Source organism: Glycine soja, chromosome 9 (assembly GCF_004193775.1).
Source record: "Glycine soja cultivar W05 chromosome 9, ASM419377v2, whole genome shotgun sequence".
In the NCBI taxonomy this organism is placed as follows: Eukaryota; Viridiplantae; Streptophyta; class Magnoliopsida; order Fabales; family Fabaceae; genus Glycine; species Glycine soja.
The window spans coordinates 31,917,303-31,937,181 of NC_041010.1; the positions used below are offsets into that span (position 1 = coordinate 31,917,303).

The 19,879-nt window shown below is 33.4% G+C and overlaps 1 protein-coding gene and 1 long non-coding RNA gene across 4 annotated transcripts; one reads left to right on the forward strand and one right to left on the reverse strand.

The window, feature by feature from the left end:
• Window positions 1–3,096: 3,096 nt before the first annotated feature.
• Window positions 3,097–9,988, reverse strand: LOC114367086. The gene is made up of 3 exons (XR_003657111.1): window positions 9,907–9,988; window positions 9,416–9,471; window positions 3,097–3,127 (listed from the first exon to the last, which is right to left on the reverse strand). It is a non-coding gene; the product is annotated as an uncharacterized LOC114367086 (long non-coding RNA).
• Window positions 9,989–12,138: 2,150 nt separating this feature from the next.
• LOC114367004 (silicon efflux transporter LSI3-like) lies at window positions 12,139–19,722 on the forward strand. Of its 3 annotated transcripts, none has more exons than XM_028324063.1 (4): window positions 12,139–12,329; window positions 16,649–17,869; window positions 18,012–18,201; window positions 19,194–19,456. In XM_028324063.1, exons 2-4 carry the CDS (start codon window positions 16,751–16,753, stop codon window positions 19,454–19,456), a joined length of 1,572 nt encoding a protein of 523 aa, XP_028179864.1. In that variant the 5' UTR covers window positions 12,139–12,329; window positions 16,649–16,750. The 3 variants fall into 3 exon arrangements, with proteins under 3 accessions (XP_028179864.1, XP_028179863.1, XP_028179866.1); XM_028324062.1 differs by lacking the exon at window positions 12,139–12,329 and adding an exon at window positions 14,624–14,829; XM_028324065.1 differs by lacking the exon at window positions 12,139–12,329 and having other exon boundaries at window positions 16,751–17,869; window positions 19,194–19,722.
• Window positions 19,723–19,879: the final 157 nt, after the last annotated feature.

Sequence of the window (19,879 nt, forward strand, 5' to 3'; positions counted from 1 at the left end):
ATACATTTTGTATGTGAGAAAATTGCTCGTGGATAGGTTTGTGTCCTTTATGTTCCCTCTCGCTATCAAATTGTTGGGATTTTCACTAAAGAGCTTCAACGTATACTTTTGATGATTTTCGAGCAAGTCTCAACGTACGAGAACCTCCTGCTTCGACTATGGGGGTGTGATATAGAATATGTAAATATTCTTATAAATATTTCCAATATTTTTGTATATCTTTTATATTAAACAATTAATCTATTTGTAGCTTTGAATTAAGCAAGCACTCTTGTATATTATTCCCATTTTGAATGGAATATGATCATGGAACAAATTCCCTCAGCAACAATATTAGCAGGAAAAAACTCTCACCTTACAATTTACTAGCATTCACTATTAGAAAATACACTTTCAATATCGATTATTTAGAACATTCTACATCGGTTCTAAAACCGATGTTGAAAGTGACGATGTTGAATGTATGAATGTTAACATCGGTTTTGGAGAACCGATGTTAACATACATATGACAACATCGGTTCTCTAAATAACCGATGTTAAAAACAATGAACAACAGCAAAAAAAGTGTACGCATGATGAATGTTGACATCGGTTTTCCAGTAAAACCGATGTTAATATGTTAGTTTAACATTGGGTTTTTAGAATAACCGATGTTAATGTATGCCCTTAACATCCATTTTTCTAGAAAACCGATGTCAACGTTGATGATGCTTACACTTATTTGGTGTAGTTCTTTGTGTATAACATCGCTTAATTATAAATAATCGATATTACTATTTAAATATTCACATCAGTTATTTATAATTAACCGATGTTAATGTACAATAGTTGACATCGGTTATCCACAGATAACCGATGTTAAAATACAAACGCTGACATCGGTTATACACAAAAAACCGATGTTAATATACAAACGTTAACATCGGTTTTCTATTATAACTGATGTTGGTTATGATATTAACATCGGTTTTTGTTAATAACCGATGTTGTTTTCAAAAAACTTTTATATATACTTTCTGTTTTTACAGTAAACCCAAAATTGTACCTGTCAAATGCAATTTCAGGAGGCCCAATTTACAGCAAATAAATATTTTATTCTGCTTTCAAGCAGTTTTAATGATAATAAGCATCAAATAATTGATTTATATATTATAAAGAACAATCAACAAATGAATTCAATGTTCGTGTTACATAGAAAATGTCAAAAATGTCAAAAATGTTAAAAAATGTTCCTAAATCCTAGGCCTGATCTCTAACTCGGAGATAAAACTGTGCCCACTGAATCCGCAATGCTTTTAATCTCTCGGGCTCCAATGGTCTAGGGTCGTTAAAATACTGCATGATTAAATAAATCATATTAAGTTAATAATGTAATACAAATTATAAATAAATCGATTTTCTTTGAAATAAACTTACCGCTTCCCAATTATTTCTAAAACTTCCTAAAATGATGGTGGACATCCAGTGCATGACATAGTAGCCGCACTCAGTAGTTCCTTTTTGTCTATTACACTAAATACATAATGAAATTTGGATATTAATTAAACAACTAGTGTACAGACACATAAAGAAATATATATAAGTGGAAGTTTTATGTAAATGACGTACCTTGACGACAATCCACCTAGCAGGAGCCTTTGATTTAGGCTGTGGAGCATCATCAAGACCCTTGATAGCACTGTTCCATATGAGTAACAATTAAAAACTGGTGTTGTACGTTGAGGTATTACAATGCAAATGTATTGAAAAGAACACTAACCTATTAATAATCCCCTTAAGGTAGTTGTCTGGCCTGTTATTCAATGAACAAAACCAGACAACTAAGTGTTCCTTGGGCAGGATGACCACCATCTGCCAATGTCCGCTGCAGTGGAACCTAAAATGGGTTAGTACATTAGTAAACATTAATTAAATTTTGTTATTTTGTGACTTACCCATTTAGGTAAGCTCCAAGATACACATCGCGTTATGAACTCTGCATCCAACTCTTTATGTAACTTTCAAATTCAAACTGCGATTGCCCAGACCTCTGAATGGACTGATAGGGAGGATAGGTGCAGCTGGAAGCATGATCAAACTGGATACTACTCAACAAAAAGCGGATATGACTTGATATAGGAAGCACAAATGGGAGCTAATCAGAATTTGGACTTTGTGGACATTTGGAAGCTCAAAATACCAAGTAAATCATTGGTTTTTGCTTGGAGGCTAATTAGGGACAGACTTCCAACTAGGATGAATCTTAGAAGGCGGTAGGTTGTGATAATTAAATGAGGTACAATGCCCATTTTGTGGAGATGTAGAGGAGGAGTCTGCCCATTTAGAAATATGGAGACAGACTTTGGAACACATTTTAATCAGTGGTCCTCCAACCTAAAGGAAGTGTTTAGTAAATAGGTTGTAGAGGATTCACAATCTATGTATCAATTAGCTTTTTGTAAGTGGTTCTGTTATAAAACAGCAACCAAATGCACATTTATATCTACCAATGTAATCTTAGTACCACTGGTAGTTTTCAATATATATAATATCTAATTTTGCTGAGCAAAAAAAAAGGGAATTTGCGGACAAGACAGCTGGAGAAAGGCTTTGCCCGGCCCTACAACTATTGGTCTAGTAATTTATCAACAACATTTTTTGATTAGGGTAGCAGTGCAGGGTTATTGTATTCTATTTAGATTGGCACCTGATTCGTAGGACCTACGCTTCTGCTAGTCTGCTGGTTTCTACCTTGTATATTTAGTACCTCTGGTACTCACAGTTATTAATACAAATTATAATTTTGCTGATAAAAAAAAAGATAATACAAGAGAGAGAAAAGGGCAGTGGCAGTCACAACATATATATAGAGAAGGACAACAGATAAAATTACAAAAACATTCAACACTAACAACGAACAAGTTATGAGAGTTTAAATCACAGTAAATACTTCAAAGATATCAGTCCAATGAAACAAAGGTCATGTAGACAGGCATAGCATAAGTTACAAATATACCAGTAATGCATACAACAACAATTTCAAATTAGTTTTTGAATCAATGATATAAATACCTGACTTTGAGGCTTCAAAGATATAATCAAAGCGCTTCCGCAACAACGCCAATTAGCAGTAGTAAATGATAGCCCTAAAAAAAACCATACAGAAATTAGCCATAGTGTATTTAAAGCCTTTTATCAACAATATGACTCTTACTTCATGGTGATAAATTGACTCTCAAAAGACATTATACTGAGAGTGTATTTAAAACCTTTTTCAGTCATTCTATCAAACAACTCATTGACAATTTTTTAAGAATACATATCATATGAATCTAAATGACAGACCTCTATCCCAAGTGGAAGTCACTCTTAAGAAATCTCTTCAAGTTCAATTGTGGGAGGCAGCTTATGCATATGAATCTATGTTGAGACAAAAGGCTAGAATTAAGTGGCTAAAAGAAGGGGACAATAACTCTACTTATTTTCACATATTGATCAATCATAGAAGAAGAAAAAATGTTATTCCAGGTATTTTCATGGATGGTGTGTGGATTCATGAACCTTGCAGGGTTAAAAATGCAGCTGTCCTTTATTTCAAAGACAGATTTTTGGAGGATTGTTCTAACAGGCCAACACTGGATGGTGTTTACTTCTCCTCTCTGGATCTAAGAGACAAAGAAAGCCTTGTGTCCAGATTTAATGAATTGGAGATCAAATCTGCAGTTTGGGATTGTGGGGGGGACAAAAGCCCTGGCCCGGATGACTTCAATTTTAATTTTATTAAACACTTTTGGGAGATTTTGAAACCAGACATCATGAGATTCATGGATGAATTCTATTTCTAATGCTTCCTTTATAGCCCTCATTCCAAAGATTAATGACCCTCAATCTTTCAATGATTATAGACCCATCTCCCTTATAGGGTGTGTCTATAAAATTGTGGCAAGAGTTTTGGCCAAGAGGCTGGCTGCTGTATTACCTCACCTTATAGATGAAAGGCAGACGACTTTTATGAAGGGGAGACACATTCTTCATGGTGTTTTAATTGCCAATGAGACTATAGCTGAGGCCAAATCTAGAAGTAAACCTTGCATGGTCTTCAAAGCCGACTTTGAAAACGCATATGACTCGGTTTCTTGGGGTTTTCTTGACTACATGCTTAAAAGGATGGGATTTTGTGAAAGCTGGAGGAAATGGATAAATGGTTGTCTAAATACTGCAACTATATCCATTTTAATTAATGGGAGTCCATCTAAGGAGTTTACTCCTAAGAGAGGTCTAAGGCAAGGTGATCCCCTTGCACCTTTTCTCTTCAACATTGTAGCGGAATGTCTCACAGGCTTCATGAGGTCAGCTGTGTCCAAGAACCTGTTCAGAAGCTACCTAGTGGGATCTTTAAAAGAAGAGGTGAACATCCTCCAATATGCTGATGATACTTTGTTTTTTGGAGATGCTACTAAGCAAAATGTGAGAACCTTAAAATGTGTTCTGAGGTGCTTTGAGGAAGCATCTGGTCTCAAGATAAATTACTCTAAAAGCCACTTTGGTTGTTTGGGTAAATCAGCAAGTTGGTGCAGGGAAGCTGCCCAATTCCTTAATTGCAGTACTTTGGAATTTCCTTTTACTTATCTTGGAATTCCAGTTGGGGTGTCCTCTAAGAGCTGGATCGTGTGGCAGCCTATTGTAAGGAAGTTTGAAGTCAAACTTGCAAAATGGAAGCAAAGAACTCTATCAATGGGGGGCAGAATCACTCTTATTAATTCTGTCCTCTCAGCCTTACCTATCTACCTTTTATCCTTCTTTAGGATCCCAAAAAAAGTGGTGCAAAAAATTGTCTCCATCCAGAGAAATTTTCTGTGGGGAAGTCACCAAGAGGCCAGCAAGATTCCTTGGGTGAAGTGGGACAAAGTTTGTCTTCCTAAGAACAAAGGGGGTCTAGGGATTAAAGACTTATCTTTATTTAATGCGCAGGACAGACCCTTAAGGGATGATTAAAGACTTATCTTTTGAAGCAGCAGTTGCATCAAATTGATATTTCAGCCCAGGACAGACCCTTAGGGGATGATGAAGTGCAGACCATGAAGTCCATTCAGCAGGAATTGTGGGAGATTTCTTTTGCTCATGAATCAATCTTGAGACAAAAATCAAGGATCAGATGGCTCAGGGAAGGTGATAATAACACGACCTTTTTCCATAAATCTATCAACTTCAGAAGACACTACAATGCAATTCAAGGTATGTTCATTGAAGGCACATGGGTTCAGAACCCAAAATTGATTAAGGATCAAGCTGTAAGCTTCTTTTCTGCCAAATTCTTGAGGGAGGAGTTGATTGCCCCATTTTCAGATCTTGATCTTAAGGAGGCTGTGTGGAGTTGCAGTGGAGATAAATGTCCTGGGCCGGATGGCTTCAATTTTAACTTCATCAAAGAGTTTTGGGAGATTTTCAAACCAGATTTCAGGAGGTTTGTAGATGAGTTTCATGTCAATGGAAGATTTCCTAAGGGTAGTAATGCATCCTTCTTGGCCTTAATTCCTAAAATCAATCACCCACAGTCTTTTGATGACTATAGGCCCATCTCCCTCATTGGCTGTATGTATAAGATCATTGCTAAATTACTGGCCAATAGGTTAAGAAAATTATTGCCTGGACTCATTGATGAGAGACAAACAACTTTCATAAAGGATAGACACATCCTTCATGGAACTTTGATTCTCAATGAAGCAATAGAGGAAGCTAAAAGAAGTAAGAAACCAGCTTTGGTGTTTAAGGTGGACTTTGCAAAGGCTTATGACTCTGTTTCATGGAAATTTCTGGATTATATGATGGTCAGAATGGGGTTCTGTCCTATATGGAGGAAATGGATCAATGCTTGCAATCAATCAGCTTCTATATCCATTCTCATAAATGGCAGCCCCTCAAATGAATTTGCCCCCACTAGAGGTTTGAGGCAAGGGGACCCCTTAGCCCCTTTCCTTTTCAATATTGTGGCTGAAGGCTTGACTGGCATGATGAGGACAGCTCTATCCAAAGGTCTGTACAACAGTTATTTAGTAGGAAAGCAGAAGGTGCCAGTAAACATTCTGCAATATGCAGATGATACTGTCTTTGTGGGAGAAGCTTCATGGGATAATGTGTTTGTCATGAAGGCAATGCTTAGAGGCTTTGAAATGGTATCTGGGTTGAAGATTAATTTTTCCAAGAGCAGTGTGGGGATTTTTGGTGCTGATACCAATTGGGTTCTTGATGCAGCTCACTTTCTCAAGTGCAGGCAGATGGAGATTCCCTTTCAGTTCTTGGGGATTCCTCTAGGGGCTAAGTCTTCTAGCTGCTTGGTGTGGGAACCTTTGATTAAAAAATTTGAATCAAAGCTGTCTAAGTGGAAGCAGAGAGCTCTATCAATGGCAACGAAGGTCACATTGATAAATTCAGTGTTAACTGCTCTACCAATTTTTTTACTGTCTTTTTTTTAGAATTCCTCAAAAAGTAGCTCATAAAGTGAAATCCTTACAAAAGAATTTTCTGTGGGGGGGCTCTCAAGACCTCACCAAAATCGCCTGGGTGAAATGGAAAGATATATGCCTTCCAAAGGAGTTGGGGGGTCTTGGGATTAAGGATATCTCTAGTTTTAATGTTGCCTTGTTGGGTAGATGGTTATGGGCTTTAGCCTCTACTCAAGATCAGTTGTGGGCTAGAATTCTTATCTCAAAATATGGTGGCTGGGCAGATCTTAACAATGGCAGTGATACACCTTGGCACTCTCATTGGTGGAAGGATATTCGAAAAGTAAGTAAGTAACCTGAATTTAGCCCTATTCATCAGCATCGGGTTTGGAAGGTAGGGGATGGAAGCATAGTCAAATTCTGGAAGGATAAATGGCTTGGGGTTGGTTCAAACCTTGAGCAGCAGTTTAATCAGTTGTTTCTCATCAGTAAACAGCAGACCAGTTCTATCTCCAATATGGGTATCATGTCTCATGGTCATTGGTGCTGGGATTTAAAATGGAGAAGGAACTTATTTGATCATGAACAGGGTGCAGCTGTGGCTTTTATGGAAATCATTAGTAACGTTCACATTCAACCTCAAATGAAGGACACCTTGAGATGGACAGCTGAACCTTCGGGTTTATACTCAACTAGGTCAGCTTATAGATTGATAATCACTGCTAACAGCAATCATCCTCAGGCCAATATATACAAGACAATTTGGAGGCTTAACATCCCTTCAAGAGCTGCGATTTTCGCTTGGAGACTTATCAAAAATAGATTACCCACTAGACATAATCTCCTAAGAAGAAATGTCCCCATTCAGGAGCAGCATTGCCCCTTATGTGGATCTCATCAAGAGGAAGCTGGGCATCTATTTTTTCATTGTAAATTGACTAATGGTCTTTGGTGGGAATCAATGAGGTGGAAGCGAGTGGTTGGACCCCTAGCAGCTTCTCCAACAGCTCATTACACTCAATTCTGTGATGGCTTTGGTGCTGGGAAGAATCAAAACAGATGGCACAGATGGTGGATTGCTTTAACAAGCTCAATATGGAAGAATAGGAATCTCCTCATATTCCAAGGCAAAAGATTTGAAACACCAAAAGTCATGGAGGATGCTTTATTCCTTTTGTGGTCATGGTTGAAGTCTAGGGACAAAATTTTTTGCACTTCCTTTAACTATTGGTCGTCTAATCTTGGAGACTTCTTTGGCTAAATTAGGTTCTCTTGTATTTGTGGGGGGGTTTTGTTGTTCTAATCCTGTAATGGTGGGCGGTTTTAGATGCACTGCATCTATGTAAATCACCAGTAGTACTTCTGGTGCTGCTGTGTCCTATTATGATTAATATATAAATTATCTTTTGCTTTTCAAAAAAAAAAAATTAATGCGGCTTTACTTGGCAAATGGGGGTGGCAGCTGGCTAACAATCAAGACCAGCCTTGGTCTAGAATTTTAATCTCTAAGTATGGTGGGTGGAAGGAGTTGATTTGTGGTGGAAGGAGGAATTTCACTTCCCAATGGTGGCAGGATTTGAAGAGTATCTTCCAGCAGCATCAATTTCTGGAAGCATAAATGGATGGAGGACAACTGTGCTCTCCAAGGAAAATATCCCCAGTTATATTTAATAAGTAAACAGCAGAATTCATCAATCAATTCTATGGGAGATTTTGTGGAGGGTAGGTGGGAATGGAAGTTATCATGGAGAAGGAATTTTTTTTATCATGAAATTCAATTGGCAGCTGATTTCTTAGTTGAGATCGATTCTGTTCACATTCACCAATCCAGCAGAGATTTCCTTTGGTGGAAGCCAGACACTAATGGAGTTTTTTCAACAAATTCTGCCTACAAAGTGCTGCAGGAGGCTCACCATAGTGATAGTGAAGACAATGTTCTTAACATTATGTGGAAATTGAAAATTCCCCCAAAAGTGAGTGCTTTTTCTTGGAGACTTTTCAAGAATAGACTTCCTACTAGGGACAATCTTAGAAAGACACAGGTCACACTGCCTTCTTATAGCTGTCCTTTATGTGACCATGAAGAAGAATCGATTTATCATCTTATGTTCAACTGTGAAAAGACTAGGAGTCTTTGGTGGGAGACAATGAGATGGGTTAATAGAGTGGGTTCCTATTCCATAGATTCAAAGAATCATTTTTTATAATTCACCCAGTGGAATAGCAAAGATAGTACCAACAAAAGATGGGAATTTCTGTGGCTAGCCCTGTCCTTCTCCATTTGGTACCATAGAAATGCCAAGATATTCAAGAACCAGTCGTTCACTCCTGAAAAGGTCATGGATGATGCCTTGTTCCACACCTGGTCCTGGATAAAATGTGTGGAGAAGGACTTCCAAATGCACTTTAATTTCTGGTCAACCAATCTAAAGGATGTTCTTTCTTAGAGGGGATGGGTTTGTATTTTTGTGGGCTATATTCGGTCTCTCCTAATGGGATGCAGACTGTAATTGTCTTGCTTTTTAACATTGTATCTTCAGTACACCTAGTACTGAATTTCATATATAATATATTAATTTGTGCTGTGCAAAAAAAAATGTCTCTTTGTAATCTGTAGTACCACTGGTACTTCTAATTATCAATATAAATTATCTTTGCAGTTCAAAAAAAAATATTAAACAGAACAGTACCACGGGTACTGAAAATAAAAGATACAAGACACAAAAGTGCCACCTTCCAAAAAGCAAAACAAACCCAACAATAACCCAGCACAAGGACCCCAATACATATAATCAGAAATTTAACCAAAGGCCATCATAAGCACCTTTTGAGGTTCAAAAGGAATGCCATGAAACAACAAGGAATTCCTAAGCAATCACCAGACCTTTCTATTTCTATTTTTTACACATTTAAAACTCAAACATATAAAATAAAAACTATATAACAAACTAACAAAGATAAAGACAAAAAAAAAAGGAAATATAAACTCACCTCAGTTGGTGCTGCTGCCCATCATTTCACTCTCACAACAAATAGGAATCATGTACCTGCATGAAAGAAATAATCACACAACACAGAATTATCAGAATAAGCAAATGCATATAATTAAGCATGATACAATATCAATATTCATGGAAGTAACAATGACTTGTCAAAAATTTGGATGAAATTCAATATGTAAATCAAAGCTTTGTCCCTGAAACCCTCTGTGTAAATCAAAGCTTTGTCCCTGAAACCCTCTATGTAAATTTGACAGCCTCATGTCTCCCTTCCTGAAAACCCACTAAAAACTGCCTAACCCCCCTGTTGTTACTCCATAATTTATTCTGCAATAATTGCTTAAGGCAGTTACATATGGTCCTAAATCACTACACATTCAGTTACAATTAACCCTTTGTGCCTAACTAGGGTTTCGAAACATCACAACAAAGACAGACCATTGAACAATGGATTTTCATCATTAACATACAACAGAGACATACCTTCGATGGAAGCGCAGACACGAACTCCACAAACGCGAACTCGACAATGTGGTTGCAGTCACAGAAGCGCAGCCCAGTTTGCGACAAACACGAACTAAGGCAAAAGGAGAAACAACAATAAAGCCCTGGGTTAAAACGACGAACGCCTAATGTTAAAACGAAAGGACGTACCTCAATGGATAAGTGCCAAAGACGATCTCCACAAACACGATCTCCACAATGTGGTTGCAGTCACGGAAGCGCAGGCGACTTTGACACAAGGAGAAAGAAGAAGAACGATAGGGTTCAAGCGCAAGGAGAAAGAAGAAGAACGATAGGGTTCAAGCGCAAGGAGAAAGAAGAAGAACGATAGGGTTCAAGCGCGGATTGTACAATTTCAGAAGTTTAATTTATAATGATAACAACATCGGTTTTTTAAAAATAACCGATGTTAACATCAACTACGTAACATCGGTTATAATGAAACCGATGTTAACATCGACTCGATAACATCAGTTTTTACAAAACTGATGTTAACAATGGCATACTAACATCGGTTTTGGAAAAACCGATGTTAACTAAGTCTACTTATTTACAAAAATGCCACCACGCTTTCGTTAACATCGGTTTTAGCTATAACCGATGTTAATTGGGCGATGTAGAAAGCTATTTTTTTAGTAGTGATTGTAAGAATAAGTTAGGATCAAACCTAAATTCAAAGAGTCGTTGTCCAATACCTTCCAAAAACGTTCTACATATACTCAAGCATTCGACGATGTGTATCATTGTGAATGAATTAACGTTACTCTTTTTTTGAAGTCGAAATAGACTCCTTTGGATGTTGCAACTCTTTTGCAATGTTTTTTTCTTTTAGATTTTCTATCTATCTATATATCTATCAATATATATATGCTTGCAAATTTTATAATTTTGTAACTTACAAATTATAATCAGCGTATAGTGAATCATGTATCAATCAAATTGCATGTATATATATAGTAAGACACAGAAAAATAAATAATGGGAACTAGAATTTGTTTTAATTTTTAATATTTTTTTGGCAAATCCTTTCGAGAAAGACATATTTTCATAGGATGCATGAGTCATCTTGACAGGGTAAAAATATTTTTAATTTCTTAAAATAAATTTGTAAAGTCACTCACTCGATCGATCTCGATATATTATATTCTATCCACTTCTGCTGTTGGGCAATGAAAAACAGTAAGATAAGATAGAGAGATAATACAAAGAAGTTATTATCATTCGTCTTAACTCAAAATTATTTCCACCCCCTGGCTACCTGCAAATAATTCCACTAACAGCTCTAACCATTGTTACAAATATTTTTTTATTTATTTAAGTCTCTATAATAATGTTAATATTTTGACAATAAACACCTTAACAATTACACTATTTTGCACCAATTCTGATTGCACGAATTAAGTATGTGGCTTACTCTTTTAAAAAAAACATTAATTAAAAAATATAAAATACTATAAAATAAGTCTTTCACATAAATCAAGTTCGCGCAGATATTACGAAAAAAAAATGTACTCGTCAGCATTTTCCGTACTTTAATATCATGTCATAGTGATTTATAAATTAGTAAGTGATAAAGTGGTGTTCTTTTATTTATTTATTTTTAAAAAATGATAAAGTGGTGTCACATGGGTCATGGGGTAAGTGAAAGTATATATATATATATAGGTTAAATGATCAATTCCGTGATTATTAGTCATTGATAATAATAATTAAAAAATGTCCCTCAAAATTCATTTATTTTCACTTCATTAATTAGTCTCTAAAACTAATTATTTATTTCATTTTATTATCACTTGATTCATAATTTTTTTAAAAAAATTGAACTAAAATGAGTGAGTAATTACACTTACAAATTTCGATAACATTTTTTGAATTTTGTGTGTTTGATAAGCTACTTTTTTTAATGGCTAAATTAACATCACATCACACTTTCATTGATGATATTGATCATTTATCTAGCATTTTCAATTAAAACGTAGTGGACTAGTGGTATATATGCCCATGATTTAATTAAAAAGTTGTCGGTCTCGAAAAATTATCATGTGCCTCAAATTTGATTACTTTATAAAATTAAAGAAAAATTTATTCAATCATGTAATTCTGATTGGAAGTTATTATCGAAGTTGCCATTTTTAGTTTCTTATCCTCCATGTGCACTTATATAATAGAAGGTCACCTTTCAGTATGCGGTATGAAGTTTTCTTGATAGGTTTTCAGCTCTAAGGATGTTGCAGTTCTCTCTTCTCTTATTTTCCATATAGATTAAAATATTTCTAAATCTCAATCCCTAAAAAGAATACAAAAAATTGATAGCTTTCATGGAATAAATCCAATCCAAGGACTGGAAAGTGTGAGTGAGATTCAAGTTATATCGAAGCCCATGAAAGAATTTTCTTTATAAGGTAAGACTATGAATGTAAAAAGTGTGATAAACGTTTGTGCTGTTTTCTTTTTCCAGTTTTATTAAATTATACGCTACGTATAATTACTTTGATGATTACTTGCACAATATGTTTACGTACTATGCATATATATGATCACATAAATTAAAATGAAGTAATGAGAATTCGAATATGGGATTTCATCATTATCTTTGAGATGCAACGTATTCGTAAATATATTGTTTTCAATATTAATATGTTGATTTTACTGAATAAATTATTTACGTAAGCTAGCTCTTAGGAATTGAATATAGAGTAGGCTTGTTTATGAAGGAATTGAATTTTCGTGCATATTTTGATAACTTTTTAGGGTAAAACATCATTTAGGTAGTTGAAAGTGTATATAACACTGTTATATTGTTCTCTAAAAGTAAGAAAATTCAAAAAATATCAGTGAAAGTGCAATCTGTCAATTATTTTAGTTGAAATTTCAAAATTTGTGTGATTTAAATGATAATATTAACATATATTTAAAGACTAAAGTGACAGTTAAATTTAACAGCTTATTTGACATTTTAGGGACTTATTTTTAATTTTTCTAATATGAGAAATTAATGTGACTGTATTTATACTTTCAGAGACAATGGTGTTTTATCCAACTTTTTTATTATAGTCCTATTTTTTTTTATAAGCTTTATTACAGTCCTATTGTGCTAGAACCTACCCCAAATGAAGTTTCCTCAATGTTAACTATATGTAAATAATCTGTTTTTGTTTGTTTACACCTACCTAGTATGTCACAGCAATTTTAAGAAAAATTAGTGGCCCGTATGCACTATTTTCTTTCTGAAAAGATAAAAGAAAAAGAAAAGTAATACATAGCTCGAGTACATCTTTGATGTCTTTATAGTTTTTTTTTTTTTATTTCACCCATTACTTCATTTCCTTACTATAGAAAATCTATAACCTATGCTATGTAAGTTATTTCTCTCCTAATGAAGGAACAAAATAACCATAGTAGAAATAGTGGTAATAATTTATCATTAGGACAATTAGGTTCTTTAAACATAAAAACAGAAGTTTGATTCCTCTAACTATACATATTAAAAAGATTTTATTGAGACATACTTTGATGATCTCTATATCTTAAAAGATTAATCCCATAATCCTTTCTCTTACAGGATTACCTTCCTTTTAGTAATAAAAAAATACTGGTAATAATTTATAGTTAGGATAACAATTATTAGATAGTTATGATTCATTTTTTTATTCGTAATGCTTGGTTTGTTGGCCAGCTAACATTTTATTTTTCTTAATATTTTGACTTTGATTTCTATGAGTTTGTTCATGTTTTATACTCCGGTTATTTTCATCGTAATTTATAATTAAAAAATATTTTACTTCACTTATGTTTTAAAATTTATATCCTTTTTCTAATTGAATAGCAGGATCTATTTATACAAATTGAAGAGAAAAAGACAATCATTATCAATTGGATAAAATTATTCCTTTCTCTGTCAAATATAATTATGTCCTATTATTTAATAGTAGAAATTCCAACCATATGTTTTGTCATTTGTACTATGTTGGAAATTTATGTATTTTTATCTTTTGTACAATTTTCCATGCTTTATAATATCAAATGCTCGTTTCTTATATGGATCAAGATATATATATATATATATATACACACACTAGTGTATATAGGTGCCTCCCTTACGTGAATTCTTCAAAAATATCATGGAAGCAAGTCGGAGAGATAAGATTGAATGTAATACAAAATATCACACCCAATGTTAAAATATTAATTCATCCTATCCCAATTATCATTATTTAATGACTTGTGGAGACTGGAGAGTATCAATTGCAATTGGTATCATGTGGTAGTTATTTCTAAATTACTTATTAAATAATAAAGTGGTGTGAAGTGACGTAAGTGCAAGTATATGTGTGAATGGCATTTTCAATTAAAAGACAATGATACGTCCTACATTCAATAAAAATATTTTTCAGTATTAAAAAAAATCTCGTGCCTCTAATTTGATTGCTGAAGGGAATTTTTTTTAATTATTATGTATTATAAGTTTAAAAATTTTCATATTCACACTCAATGAAAAATTATAATTAGTATGGATGTTTAAAAAATTACTTGCAATAATTTGTACTTAAATAATATAAAATTGGTTTATACTGATTAATCTATTTTTCTAAAACAAATGAATAAACTGTTAATTGTGTCACATAATTCTGATTGGAAGCTATTAAAGTTGCCCTATAACTTTTATATATTCTCCAGTGTGCACGTATATATAAAAGGTCACCTTTCACCTAGTGGTATGAAGTGGGAAGTGTGTCTTGAATAAGTATTCAGCTCTGAGGATGCTGCAATTCTCTTCCACCATTTTCCCAACAAATTAAAATTTTTCTCAATCCAATTTGGAAAAAGACTCTTACAAAAAGTTCATAGCTTTTCATATGGAGCTTTCAAGTAATTAGCACGTGAAAGATTTTTCCTTTTAAGGTAAGAATAGGACGTAAAATGTGTGATAGATGTTTGTGTTGTTTTCCTTTCTGCTATTATCCTTAACTGAATGAGTTTGTTATGTATGCTCTAGGTGTTTAATTTCCAATTCTGGCTTTCATGGGTTGTTTTCATTAACCAAAAAGAGCGTAGCAAGTTTATTACATGCTTTTTCAGAAAAAAGTGGTTGAACCTCCACTTATATTTTCTGTGAACTTACCAGATTTCATGCATTTTGAGAGTAGTAAATTTTCTTATTATAGTTAGTCCGATTCTGCCAGAACCTACTGCATGTACTTTGTTCAATGTGTCAATGCTCCATAAGTAATGCATAATACACATCTTAGTCCATATCAAATCTCTAACACACACTTTATGCTAAGAAAAAAAAAGTATATTGAAATAGAATATTTCAATATATTGAAATAGAATATTTACGGATGATTTAATAGCATAATTAAAATTATTAGAATAGAATTTGATACTTTCTTAAAATATGAATTTAGAATCTAACTTTATATTTAGGTAAGAATTATTTTTCATTTATATATTCTATTTTACTATATCTTTGTGAAAGTTTCAACATACTACCTCTCTCCTATGTTCTCTCAATTCCCTTAAAAAAATATCTTTCTCTAAAAAAACTCCGCTATATGTCTTTGATACGGTTTAGCCGTACAATTTTGACATTGGGCAATTTTTGTTGGGGAACTTCTAAAAGAATATTTTCTTAATATTTTTTTAAAAAATTACTTGTATTGTGTAATTGTCAAAAGTCAACTTTATTGTGTTTGCTTTTCAATACAGTTTGAATGTGAAAAAAGATTAAAATAAGTTTTCAAACACGCACTTAATTTTATAAAATAAATTTCTGACAGTTTTTATGCTAGTTGGGGTTAAAAAGTGCCTAAGAAATTCTGACATTAAAAATCTATCAGAAATTACTTTTACGAAATTATAGTAAACTTTCAAAAAGTTGATTTAAGCCATTCAAGTATTTTTTTTAAGTATAATCCTAATTTTAAAACTAAAATATATTACTTTTTCCTTCTCTATTTATAAGACATAATTTTTTTTAAAAAAATTATAGGACTCATTTCAAATATTTTGTGCATTAATTATTTTTTTGTTAAAATATTCTGAATTATCTTTTTTTTTTGTCAATTATCTTTTTATCTTGTGAAGATTGAAGGAGATGAATATGTTTCCAATAAAGATAAAAATAAATTTTAAAAATAATAAAGTTATAGACAAATTTAATATTAATAACTAAAATAATCAACTTTTTTAATAAGCATAAATTAATTAATTATATCTTATAGTTACGCACATAGGTGTATTTTGATAATAAAAAAACACAAAAACTCCCTATTAGTGGTATTGTTCTGATTCCTTTATTTTGGCATTGCTTGGTTTGTTGGTGGGCCCCTTTTTCAGCTTATTTATGAACTTGGTAAGCTATATTATCATCCAGATGTTTTTCACGATAATTACTCCTTTTATGTTTTCTGCTATGCTTGAAAATTCAGGTGATTTTATCTTTTACAAAGTTGTCATGTTTAATAATATCAAATTCAAATGTCTTATCCATATTTAATTACAATATATATATATATATATATATATATATATATATATATATATATATATATATATATATATATATATATTAACATAAAGTATAGGTCTACCGTTATCATGCAACGTAGTTTAGCTATGTCATACCGCGAGCATCTACTCTACCTGCTCTTCAATAATAATGATTCACTAAATAATGCATTCTTACTAAGTTGCTAACCAATTGGTTTTTCATGTTCAGGAAATTCTACCAGGCAAATTAAATTTAACTGTGTTGGCCTAGAGGTGAAGTTATTAACATTTGTTTTGAAGCTTGGAAATTGTTGCTTGTTCAATCACAACAATGGCTTTAGCTCCTACTTCAAAAGTTGTCCTTGGTTCAATAGCCTTTGCAATCTTCTGGGTACTAGCGGTTTTCCCAGCTGTGCCTTTTCTACCCATTGGGAGAACTGCAGGGTCCCTGCTAGGTGCAATGCTTATGGTAATATTCAAAGTTCTTAGTCCAGACCAAGCTTATGCTGCAATTGATCTTCCAATTCTTGGTCTTCTTTTTGGGACTATGGCTGTCACTACTTTTCTTGAAAGAGCAAACATGTTCAAGTACTTGGGGAAATTGCTTTCTTGGAAAAGTAAAGGACCAAAGGACTTACTTTGTAGAATTTGCCTCATTTCTGCTATCTCAAGTGCTTTTTTCACCAATGACACATCTTGCATTGTGTTGACTGAATTTGTGTTGAAAATTGCAAGGCAACATAACCTCCCACCATACCCTTTCCTTCTTGCACTTGCTACAAGTGCTAATATTGGATCCTCAGCAACCCCAATTGGGAACCCCCAGAATTTGGTTATAGCTATTCAAGGTAAAATATCATTTGGGAGGTTTCTGATGGGTATTCTTCCAGCTATGCTTGTAGGAGTTGTGGTGAATGTTGTATTTCTTATAGCCATGTATTGGAAGGTGTTATCTTGTCCTAAGGATGAAGAGGATCCAATCTCAGAAATTGTAGTAGAAGAGGAGGTTGTTTCTCATCAGTTTTCTCCAGCCAGAATGTCTCATTTTACATCCTTTAATTCTCAAGAATGTAATGGCAGTGTAGACCAATCAACTCCAAGTGAAAGCGAAGTTCAGATGATTCATAGGAGCACAAAGGATTCCACAAAAAACTCAAATGCATCCAAGGAGGGGACAAATGACACAAAGGAGGAAATTAATAATCCTTCAAAAAATGTTGCAATAGTAGTAGATAAACCTATTGAAGCACATGTTATACTCTCTTCAGAAGAAAAGGACTACATGAACAACAAATGGAAGAGGGTACTGTGGAAATCTTGTGTTTATGCAATCACATTAGTGATGTTGATCGCAATGCTTATAGGTTTGAATATGGCATGGACAGCAATTGCAGCTGCAATAACTTTGGTGGTTCTTGATTTCAAAGATGCAGGGCCAAGCTTAGAGAAGGTAAAACTTATATAACACAACCTCTTGTACAAAATCTCCTTTTCTCTCTTTTCCATTTAAACTTCAAATGCTATCTATTGTTATTCTTGTGCCAATTGAACTTCAAACAATCTCTTAAAAGTGATTTTTCTTCTTGGAACAGGTCTCATATGCACTTTTGGTATTCTTCTGTGGAATGTTTATCACAGTAGATGGATTTAAGTCAACTGGAATTCCAAGTGCTATGTGGGACTTAATGGAGCCCTATTCTCGAATAGATCATGCTAGTGGAACAGCTATACTTGCCGTGGTTATACTTGTCCTATCAAATTTGGCTTCAAATGTACCAACTGGTAAGTGCATGGTCATCCTGTCAGAATAGTTATTTTTCTTGTACAACTTGTTTATATGTACCCTTTCTATTTTATGTTGGATGCATGATAAAGAGACAGTCTCCTAATTTTTTACCTTGCTTAAATGACAATTAGTGAATGGTAAATCTTGAAATAGCTTCTGTTTTGAATGGCTTATATATTGTTTCCAAGAATTGGCTATACTTAACATGTAGCATTTTTTTAATTAAGTTTATTTTCATGACTGTTATAAGAATAAGATATGATGTTAAATTTATGTGTTTGACAAATTAAATCAATTAATACGTTAGTAAATTGTTTCATTTTAAGGGTGCATGAGAATTACAAAATTGTTTTGATTCCTTTTCCTCATTCTAGTGATAAAGAATATTATATTTCCTTTAGTATGGTATGAAATATAAGATTATCTGAAAGTCTCTAAAATAATTATGTTCCTTATACATTTGTTTTGAAAATCCAGAGTGAGAAATTTAGTCTTAAATTTTTTCTCGGTTGATGTAATTTTTATTACTGGCTTTTGCTTATATTGAAAGGCACAAATTGTAGAGAACAAAACTTTACAGTCTTGGATATTCTTTAAATTTTGAAACCAAGTTTGATATAAACCATAGTTGTATCCAAAGAAAAATAATGTGGAGATTTTATTTTCCCCAAAATTTTCAATTGTCTCATGGACAAAAAAAAAAGTATGCAATATTTAGTCACAAATCCATATGACTATTCTGAACTTATGAATTTGTTCTAAAGATTTAAATTACATATTTTCACCCTTATTGTAAGTTTAGAAGAAAAAAAAAATTCTGAAAAAATACTATGCCAGCTTTAGTCATATTCATTTCTTGTCTAAACTATATTTTAGTACATATTTTCACAACAACAAAATGACCTAGACTAGATTGATATCCATATTTACCAAGAGAGTTCATTTTCAATTGATGTATCACACAATCTTCTATTTATACATTTTTTAGTTCTATTGCTTGGAGCAAGAGTTGCAGCCTCAGCGGCTGCAATTTCCAAAGGAGATGAGGAGAAGGCATGGCTAATCTTAGCTTGGGTTAGCACCATAGCAGGGAACCTTTCACTATTAGGATCAGCTGCCAACTTGATAGTTTGTGAACAAGCTCGTCGAGCTCCAAACCTTGGATACACATTAACTTTTTGGACCCATCTAAAAATTGGCCTTCCTTCTACTCTTATAGTCACTGCTATTGGGTTGACACTAATAAAATGACAAGAGTTTACTTGAGTCCTAATTGAAGAATCTTATCGTAGATGTTTACACAAGCAAATTAAAGTCAGTTTTTATTGTAATGTATTTTAAGGTTGTTAGAAAATATAGTTAGATGAACAGGGAATTTTCTCTGTTTTTGTTGTTAATGTCATCAAATAAGTATATGATTGTGATTGTCCTAGCTAAAAGTTTGATTGGAATGCTTTGAAATTTCAACTTGTAATGAATTTTAGTTTGGGAGTTATGTGAAATCCTTGGCAATCCAATTTATTTTTTTTCCAATTACTTTCTGTGCATGGCATGCTTTAGAGAACTACCACACCAATATAACTAATGAACTTAATGAAAGTGACACAGAGAGATGCCAAAAAATCTTAAAGATAAGAGTTCCACGGACAGGAACAAAATACAGCTTAGATGGCA